This window comes from Drosophila ficusphila, unplaced genomic scaffold (genome assembly GCF_018152265.1).
Source record: "Drosophila ficusphila isolate 14025-0441.05 unplaced genomic scaffold, ASM1815226v1 contig_607, whole genome shotgun sequence".
Lineage (NCBI taxonomy): Eukaryota > Metazoa > Arthropoda > Insecta > Diptera > Drosophilidae > Drosophila > Drosophila ficusphila.
The window spans coordinates 237964-248514 of NW_025064537.1; the positions used below are offsets into that span (position 1 = coordinate 237964).

Below are 10551 nucleotides of genomic sequence, written 5' to 3' on the forward strand. Positions count from 1 at the left end.
GCTCTCCATTTGTCCAACAATTCGTTTTTTTGTGAGTCAGAAAGCCTTTTTGCTAAAACTCCTCTTCGCTTTTTTTTTACCATTTAGGGCAAATAATAAAACTCACTGTGGTGGCAAAAACTTTGATTAAAATCCACATTGCAAAAAGATATTTACCAATGATTTAAATTTTTTCTGCCCTATTCTTCTACTCGTTTTCCTTCTGCTGTTGTTCTAGTTACGATTCGATTTTTGCCACTCCTTGTTTTTGTGGGAAGCAATCGATGAGATAGTAGATAGAAGCAGGGAAAAAGCAAATATTATAACAATAAGTTTAACCTATCTATGTAGTTTAATTTTTGAAACGAATAATTTCCACAGAAAAAATACGTTTTTAGGACGTTTATAATTGGTTTAAAAATGAAGTGCGAAATTCGTTCAATGTTAACGATTGCAATAAAGTACACAAACTTATTTTTCAATCTGCCCTTCCCCTGCACACATACAAAGCGAATAATATGAGTTAATTTGTCCTATCAAACATATCGATCGCTCCAACTTGTTAACACAATCATTACTCGTGGTTAACTAGCCCGAAAATGCATATAAATAAAGCTGCATTTCAGATTCATATTTATTGCCGACAGCTGAAGTTTTAAAAACAAAAATGTTGTCCAATTATTTGCACAGGGCTAATATTACTGACTTCATGTTTTCTGATGGAGGCAATCGTAGTTTGTATAGTGGTGAACAATATTTTGAAATGTCTAATTAAACGTTATAAAAGTTTGTTTTCGTACTAAACATGGTTAATATTTATTTTAGCAAAGAACGTAGGAGCAATTATTTTTTTAAGGCATGAAAACCAAAATGTTAAATCAAACGAGTTGATTTGGATTAAGTGGTGTTTGGCAATGTAAAAGGTTCTTGGAGCTGAGCATAATTTTCCCAGTGCTTCTCAGATTGATTTTGCTACGTTTTCGTATTGCAGACAGCCAAAGTGGCGACTACAACGTAAACCCGTGCTTACAAAGAAGTCAAACAGACAAAGTCCCAATGTTTCAGATGGCGAAGATACGGATAAATCAGAGGGGTTTTCGATGCGGGGGAAGATATGTAAGTTCTGGCTCTCGCTTTTTGCATAACTTATAAATCGATGACGTTGGCAGGCGAGAGCGCATCTCGAGTCGGGAAATTTGCATAATAAGGCAGCCAGTGAATGCGGCATGAGGAGCTACATACATATGTACGTATATAGCTGCCTGCGATTCATTGGGAAATTCTGGGGGATCCCCGCTGCACTGCAGATGTGTGTGAGTGACTGAGTGCCTCGGATTCTGTGTCAAAATGGCGCAGAAAAATGCTCGAGTGGAGCTGAATGCTGACTGCAGCGCCAAGCGCCAAAGTGGAATGAATTTGACACATCGAAGCTAAGATATTCACCCCCGACCACTTGATTCCTAAGACACTTCGTCGACTTTTTCGGTGTGTGTAAGAGCCTGGCTAAAATCCTTTTCATGTTTATTGGAATTATGAACTGGAAAGTGGGCCAAACAAGAAACGTTTTCTCAAAATTTTCGTTTAGTCTGAAATGTCTTGGTAAAGTGTAGAATAAGTTGAATATTTTGCTTGCTTTACATGGAGAGTTTGTCATGTTAACAAAATTTGATATCAAATCGAAAAAAGCTAGGAACATAAACAACTTTTTATGTTAAAAAATCTAAGGAATCAAAGAGAACATATGAAGATAAATTTGTTTTCATTTGTAAATCATTATAGACCTAATTTTTTTTAAAACATAATTATACATTTTCAACCAATTTGCCTTTGTACAAGTAATTTTTTTTATTTCTTTAAACTCTTCGTTATTGTTTTCTTTGCATTCAGCATATTTTAAAAATTCCGTACTCATAACTTTATTTTTGGTGAGAGATATTTGGACTACTATCTTTTTGTTTGGCCCGATCTCTTTCTATATATGCATGGATAACTGTATACATTAAGTCATAACTTCATTTGGCGGCCATGGGCATTCATTTAGTTTATGTTTGTGCAGCTAGCGTCCCGCTTTCCCTTCCATATCTCTCTCCATCTCGATAAATTCATTTGGGTCTTGTTAGGAAGGCTCCGAACCGCCAGCACCACTGGCACCGCCCGGCCATTGGCTAATCTTGTTGCGCATTGCCATAATTTTCAATTTACATGCACCCAGTGAGTCCTGGCCCCATCCCCCTCCCCCATCCCCTCTCATTTGCCACCCATCCCTCCCCCCGCCCCTGCCAACAGGAGCTATCCGGCGAGTCAGTTCGGCGTTATATTGGTCACAATAAATTGACTGCAATGGAACGACCGTGTGTGTGGGTGTGTGTGTGTGTGTGTGTGTGTCGGTCTTTAGTCGAGTGTGGGTGTATGTGCACTCGAAAAATATAAATTGTAATAAATTTATCATCTAAAATTAATATAAATCAATCAGTTTTTAAAAGGGTGTTAAGAAGCATAAAATAGTTTAAAGATGTGTATTCTTAAGAATGATATAAACTTTTCCAAAATAAAATAACGATTTCTATATTAATAACTAATGTTTATAAAACGCTCATTAATTTGTTCGACTTGGAATGTGTGTGTGTCTGACTTATAAAATTATTACTGGGCATAAACTTGACTGAAACCAATTTTGTTCTTATCTAATTGCTTGCGTGAGTTTCTTATCAGCTTGAAAAGTAGCTAAACTTGCTTTTTGTTGTTTCTAGATATTTGTTATCTTGAAAATAAATCGTGTGGGGAGGAAATGATTTTATTGTTTTCTTTAACTAATAAAGGGAAAACCACCATTGAAACGTAACATTTAAAAAAAAAAATATTTTTGTTAAAATAAAACAGAAAATTCTTAAGAGTACAACGTAGATTAAAGAATAATATTGCTCTTAGTTATTTTTCTTAGTGCATCTGTGTATCGTGGCAGTCGATGTCCTGTGCTTCCATTCGCTTGATTATGGCCTGCAGATACCACAACCCATCGTCGCCCTTTCCCCGGCGATCAGGCGCCTCCCCCCCTCTTCGCCACAGCCCTTTACATTGCAGTTGCATTAGGCGCTGACGTCACATTCCCCACGCTCCTCCCCTTCGCTCCCCACTGCTCCCCCTTCCTCATCCAACCAGCGGTGCGGAGTGCAACATTTCGATTTGCGCCATCATCGTGGGCATCGTGTCCTTTGTCCCGGCGTGCCTAATCATTGACACATTCATTGATGCATCCGAGCGCATTCTGGCATATTTACGAGCCGTCCTAATTGTCCCCAAGCAGATGCCTCCCCTTATCGCCCCGCAGCCATTGGAGCCCAAATGACTTCCACCCTTCGTTCTGTTTCTTTCATTTTGGCGGTCTCCCCTAATTGGGCATAATTAATTATTTCGTTTAGAATTGAAAAATGCATATGAAAAGTAAGTATTTGTTGGTTTCGAAAGCACATACATATGTATATTATATTTTTAATAAGATAAATAAATCTTTTTTATATTGTAGATACATAGTATGGGCTATATACAATAACCCACAATATAAATATATGTATATATTGCAGTCCGTTCAAAAAATAAAAAATTCAATTGAAATGCTAACGAAGAAAAAAAATCAAGTGCGCTTATACGAGTAAAATGATTTTTAATGGCTAATAATTATAATCGTTTTGGATTTGTCAGTACTTGAAATGTTAGCTATCCTGCTTGAATATTGTAATAATATAGGTATGCTAAGTGCACTTATGCATAAATTTGATTTTCAATATATAATATTTCAAAATTGAATTCAATTATACCGTTCGACGAAGGAATTTGTTAAATTTGTTTTAAATTTAAGGAGCTAACAAATGTTGCGGAAGCTCAGCGATTCAGAAAGTGGATAAGGCTTCTGGCACAAAACTGCGGGTGCACTTTTCCACAGCAAACAAGGCTAAGACTCAGAAACAACAAAAGAGCCTAACAACAACAAGCAACAAAGAAGAAGATTAAGCTTTTGGTCCCCATAAACAATAAACTTTTCCACACCCACATGGGAGGATGAAACTAATTTGCAAGAACATTGAAAATCCTTTAAGATTGCTGCACTTTGCCAGACAAAGAGTGCAAATACTGAAATGGTTTTTTGGAAAGTTCTTTAGAGTGATAGATCTAGAAATAAATATCAAGATATGATTTAGATAAGGTAGCTCTACTTTTTCCTAAGTTTAAGTATTAATTCTAATACAAAAGGTTAAAAAATACGTTTTCAATTGATTATGGCAAAATGAACTATTTTGTATTTTTTATGATTTATGATTTTATTTAAAACTTCTGTTTCAAAGTAACCCCTTTTTTTGGTTTTTATAATTATGTATATTTTTGGTATATTAATTTATGATATTTTTAGTTTTCAAGCCGCAAATGGAAACCACTCCCCAACTATTTCGCAAACTAAAAACATAAAACCAAATTGGGGAGGCACTCCTCTTCCCACCTAATGGCTCCCAAGCGAGTGTGTGTATGTGTGTGTTGGTGTTTGGTGGCACTTACCCTCTGACCCCCCTTGAAACCCACTTTAACCCCACCCATGCCCAGCTTCATCAGTGTTCACATTTGCAGCCCCTCGTGCTGTGGAACTGTGCTGCAACTTGTGTGTTGCGCATTTCGACTTAACTGAATTATTAGCCGACTTGTGTGAATTATGATCTCTTAGTGCTGATGCATCAGGCCACACGGCATCGCCTGGCTCGCTCCCCTTCTAGGAAATCCCCTGTCTGCCCCCCTGTGAAATGCACCCCTCCAGCCAACGCCTCTGTTGCACTCTCAGCCACTTTCGTTAATGCATTTGCCCAGTGGCCATGTGGGATTCTCGTTGCTACTGCCATATTTGTTGTTGCTACTCAGGCAATTTTCCAAAAACAATAACAGCAACAACAAATACGCACACACATGCACAGTGGGAAAATGTTTACTTATTATCTATTAAGGTTAAATGTTAAGGTTTGTTTGAGGTAAATTCATTTTAATGTCACGTGAAATTCTTTATTTTTAAATTATGAATTTGATAGATGTGTTTAAATACAAAAATAGGTTTGTTTTTATGCGCTTTAATGATATTCTATAGAATAACCCCCTCCATGGATAAACTATATCAAATATTATTAAACATTTTACCCAACTGATTCTCGGTGCAATTGTGGTTATGGGAAATTCAACTGTTGACTGTTCACCTTGCTGTTGCAACTCACACAAAATCCAGAAAGCCGAAGGCTGAGCCAGACAAAAACTTGCTTTCTGAGCCCCCAGATGAATCTTCTTCTCGGTTTGGGGCTAAAGCTTTTGTTATATTTATGCTGTTGTTATTGGTCTTTGCAGTTGTTGTGCGGCATTGCAGGATCCAGATCCCAATGGATCTGGCATACTTCTTTTTTAGCTCTGCATCCCGCAGATTGCAGTATAACTTATCCCCCGAATGCAGGGGAAAACCCCTGAAAAGAATGAGCAGGAAAATTAACTTATGGGGGAAGTCGATGAAAATACTCTTGTGCTCGGTAAGCAAACATCGCCATTAACTTTATTTCAAAAACTTTTTTTAAAGCTCTCTTTTTAGAAATGTATAATTAAAATATTTTCTGGTCTGCTTCCCCCTTTATATATTATTTTATTGCTTTGATTTTATCACTTTAATTTGATCATTTTGATTTGATCACTAAATTTAAGCAATTTTAAAAAGAAGCAACTGAACTTTAGTTAAACCTTGAGTTTTACAATTTTTAATAATGTGTTATTATTTCCATAAATTTTTAATTTTATTTAGTTTCAAGATACAGTAATGCATATCTAAGTGGCACTACTATTCTGTTTATTAGAATAAATGTTTCGAAAAATAGTTTGAACCCGCCTAAGGAGGGCAGTGCCAAATGCTTTTAGGCCCAGACGAACTTTACTTAACCCCGACCTCCATTGTCCTGCAGGCCGTTCCTTTGGCCAAAATCCGTTCTCCAGTTGGTTGAAAATGATTTATGACGCCGGTCGGAGGGATTAGCATATGAGACCAAACAGAGCCTGTTGTCCGTTGTCCACGGTCCGTTGTCCTTCGTCCTTCGTCCTGGCTCCTTGGGTCCACTCCCCGAACGGCTGCTCCGACTAAGCCAGTTTCCGTTTGTTTGCTTAGGCTGGAAAATGGACAAGATTTGGGCTAAAATCGAACCGGAAATGGCTTAAGCAAACATACGCACACACACACAGGCTTACATGTATGTAGCCTAAAGTGTGCAAATCTCAGTGCTCATGTGTGTAAGTAGAAGTGTGTGAGAGTGTGTGTGTGTTGCGACAGGATGGCAAGTTAGGGAATGACCTGCAGTATGCGTAATTAACCTTTGACACGGACGGGTTCGTCTGCCCTTCTCTTTCGCTCCCTCGCTTCCCTCTCCCTTGCTCCTGTCTCACTCCTCCTCTCTCCTTTCCTCCTTTCCTCCCTTCTTCGCTTCTCTCTCCTCTTTCCTCTCTCCTCTCTCCTTCCCTCCTTGCCATATTCATATTTCACTCACCGTTTGGCAATTAGTTCATTGCAGGTGTGTGCTGAAGGGTCGGGCCAAACATCGCCAATTGATCTCTGACCCTTTGGCTCGGATTTTCTCCCTAATTATGTTTTCTTTAATCTCCGCCAGTGTGTGCGTGTGTTTTCCTATGTGCGTGTGTATGTGAGTATGTCCTGCATAATCTCTTTCTAAGCAGATACATGGATATTGGGCGCTTTCAGAACGTAAATGAAAGATAACTATGGCAAGTCTTCAAAATTCATTTTGTGTTCATTACACATGTTAAACTATATGGAACAAGGACTTCATTTTTGATGACCTGAATACGCTTTGAGTGCGATTACATCACATATGTAGTACTTGTCAAATATTACGATTAAGTGGAAGAGAGCTAACATTACAACTAGTACGAGCAAAGTTATCTAAGCTGAAATTGTTTTGGCAGAAACTGAAAGAGATGTTTACCAGGTTTCAGAGGGATTACCGAAAGCCTAACATATTCAATTATAACATGACTTTTACCATATCGCTTAAGATATCTTACTGAGCTAAAGTTAAATTGTTACCCTTACTTTTTCAGATCTGAATGTGAAGTTTAAAATAAAATAGATTTAGTTTTGATTTTAAATCTGAGATAACTTGGAAAATCTATGTAAACTTGTTGAATCTGAATGTTCTTAGGAAGTTAAAAACATTTCTTATGTACAAATATAAACACTAATATTTTCTGGGTCTGATTTATCTGTTTTTAATGCTTAGAAAGTACAATAAAAATAGGGAAAATGGTAGGGAGGTCGACTGGATTTTCAATGATGTCCGTGATCGTGATCGCTGCTCTGTTTGTGGGATTTGTGCCACTTCTTTTTGTGTTCCTCGCCGCCCTTCTTGCCGTGCTCCTTTTTGTGGCCCCACTTCTTGGACTCCTCGTGCTTCTTCTTGTGACCTTTGTGACCCTTCTTCTTGTGGCCCTTTTTGCTGTGACCCTTCTTGCCGTAGTGCTCCTCGTGACCTCCCTTTTTGTGGTGACCTTTCTTGAAGCTGCTCCCCTTCTTGTGCTTCTTGGACTCCTCGAAGCCTCCGTGTTTCTCCTCGCCTCCTTCGTTGTGATCCTCATCGTAGAACTTCTTCTCCTTTTTATTTTCGTCCAGTTTGTGGACGTTGTGCTTTCCCTTGATGGAGTGTCCTTTCTTGTAGGAGCCGTGATCCTCGAACTCGCTGCCCTTCTCGCCCTTGGAGCCCTTCTTCTTCTTCTTGTGATGGGACTCGGAGTGCTTGTGCTTCTTCTCGTGCCCCTCCTCCTCTTCGTGCTCCCCCTTCTTGCCCTCCTTGTCGTGGTGGCCCTTCTCCCCCTTCTCGGAGTGCTCGCCGTGCTTGTGGCCCTTCTTGCTCTTGCCGCCCTTCTTGTGGAAGTGCTCGCTGTGGTGCTCCTCCCCCGACTCCTCCTCCCCGCCCTCCGAGTGCTCCTCGTGCTTCGTGGCGGCCACCAGCTGATCCGACTCCTGAAATGCAATGGAAAATGTTGGAAATCATGAATAGTAAATAATATAAGTCTGTGCTAGTTTGGTTGCAACAAGGCTTACTCATATTCAATATTTCCTTGGTTTTTGAACATGGAAGAGAAGTTGCAACGAAACAAGTAACCAAATGGTAGATTTACTCAATAAACTTTAAACAAAACTAGTCATCTTCAAACTTTAAGCACAAATGTTTTTTAGAAAAATAAATAATAAAATTAAAAATTTTTTAATATTAATCCAATTATTATTAAGAAAGTTCTTATAAATTTTTAATTTAACATTTTTATACGTTTTAAGGAAAAGTTTTCTTTTTTTGTCTAAAATCACTTCTGTATTGACCAAAAAAAATATTGTACTTCCACAGTCTTATGCAAAATATCTTCTGTACAAAATAAAGTCGTTCCGCTAATAAAAAATAAGTTTTTTTCAAATATTTTTCCTAAAGGAAATTTTAGGTATCCCAGAGAAGCTTAAAATATGGTCCAGCAATAGAGGCGATTTGCTTACCTTCTCCTGCTTTTGCTCCTGCTCGAAGTACGGCTTAAAGTCCTCAAAGTCCTGGCCAAGGAGAGCAGCGCTTATGGCCATGGCCCTGTCCGGCGTTGAGTGGAGTGCCAAAGCCCCGGCCAGAAGCCCCAGCAGCGTTATCACTTGCCAAGCCGGCCACATAGCTGATGCCACTGCTGCTCCTTGTTATCCTGGCTCCTTTTCTGGCTCCCTGTCTCCGTAGTCCTTCGATTTTACTCCGTGTTTCTGGTGCGGCAGCCACGCCCGCTTATCGCCGTCTACTGGAATCACCTCGAGCCGCCGGAGCTTTTTATCCACACTCTCCTCAACCTTCTCCACTTTTGCGGCTGATTTGCCAACTCTGCTGCCTCTGATACTTTTTGCACCCCTTTTTATTTGGTCTCGTTTCGGTGTATTGCGTTTGCTGGGAGGTATTAACGAAGTGTATGCTGTACAAGATTTGCTTTACAAACAATAAGTGATATAACTAGGTACTGATAATAGCATCTGTTAGACGAGATATGTTTATACACACTACAAGATTTTATTGCGAAAGTTCTCTTATTTGTTATAATTTTTGATTGGTAAAAAAAATCTTAAAAAAATAACATGTATGTGCCGCTTTCATACACATATTGATTTTATGATACAGCTTATTATAACTTATAAAATTAATAAATAATTAAAAATGTATTTTAATTTTGGCTTGTTTAAACTTATTAAGATTACTTAACTAAAAAGCTGTCAATTAGAAAGGTGTATATAAATATTAAACTTAATATTTTAAATATATTATTAGAATAATTTCCTTTAAGATCAGCAACAAACTTAAAGTTCTGAAATTTGAGTTTTTTGGGTTCTTCAAAAAAATATTAATTGAAAGTTGTATACTTTTAATTTTAATATGCAAATATTGGATTTTAATTTAATATTATAGATACTGTAGTGGGTATTAAATAGTCGCTAAGCCTTACAAAACCATTCTTACTCTTTTTTGCCTTTGGCATTTGGTTTTTGTTTGGTTGTTTTCCAATGTTTCTTTTGTCTTTAAGTGCATAACGTTGTTCCCGACAAAAAACCCCTCGAACTGGCCAACTTCTTGCGGTTTGGGAGCTTTTTCTTGCCACTGTTGGCCAAAACAAGCGACTTTTGTTACGCTGCCCATTGCAAAATCCGCAGCTTGTTGTTGTCATTGGGAATGAAGGGGCCAAAATGCCGAGATCGAATGCCCCAGTGGCACAGTGGGCCCCATTGTCTTCCGATTGGTTGACTTCGACGACACCCGCATGATGAATTCACTACAAGATAACGCCCCCTTCCCCAATTAGCCATCAATCATGGGCATTGCTGTTTGCTCGCTTGATTTTCAACTTAATTAATAATTTATTGGCCACTTGTGAGTGTCTTGTATGCGGTTGATTGATAACAGCAAAAGGGATTTGACCACAACAACAGAGGATGATGGGAGGAAAGGGGACTTTGATAAGAAGGATTTTCAGTCAGCGTTATGGAAATTCAACATGCCACTATATGTATGACTTTTCTGGCCTCCAAGAGGTTAATGGTTTAATTTAACAATTATGACAGGACAACGACATTGATGTGAGGAATGGTTTTGACACTTAGAATTTGGTGTTTGATGGTTTGTATTCACGAATGTAAATCACTTTACCACTTTAAATGGTGTCTTTATTAATTAACTTTTTCATGCTTTAAGTGGCCCTGATTAACCCTTTTCAGATCACCATTTTGCCTTCACTTATCCCCTATTTACTACTTTAATATACTTTCACCTCGAACCCTTATCATTTCTACTAAAGCCTACCTTTGAGCAAAAAAATTTTGTTTCATGATGGTTTTCAACTTTATTTGGTTATAAATTCCTTATTGTTGAGAGTTTTGATCTTGATATTGATAAAATATTTGGTCATCCTACATAATACATAATAATAATAATATAATTTACTATTTTTACATTTTAAAGTTTAACTTGATTTGGTTATAAATTC

The 10551-nt window shown here is 38.1% G+C and overlaps 1 protein-coding gene across 1 annotated transcript; it reads right to left on the reverse strand.

Annotated features, from left to right (window-relative positions):
* Nucleotides 1-7324: 7324 nt before the first annotated feature.
* Nucleotides 7325-8704, reverse strand: LOC108101376 (high mobility group nucleosome-binding domain-containing protein 5). The gene is made up of 2 exons (XM_017205688.1): nucleotides 8543-8704; nucleotides 7325-8017 (listed from the first exon to the last, which is right to left on the reverse strand). Exons 1-2 carry the CDS (start codon nucleotides 8702-8704, stop codon nucleotides 7325-7327), a joined length of 855 nt encoding a protein of 284 aa, XP_017061177.1.
* Between the last annotated feature and the right edge of the window lie 1847 nt (nucleotides 8705-10551).

Excerpts from the sequence above, each read along its gene's own strand:
- LOC108101376 (XM_017205688.1), bottom strand. The coding sequence starts at position 8,704 with ATGTGGCCGGCTTGGCAAGTGATAACGCTGCTGGGGCTTCTGGCCGGG. Across the intron at positions 8,018-8,542 it reads AGGAGCAAAAGCAGGAGAAG|GAGTCGGATCAGCTGGTGGC; the intron begins GTAAGCAAATCG and ends ATTGCATTTCAG.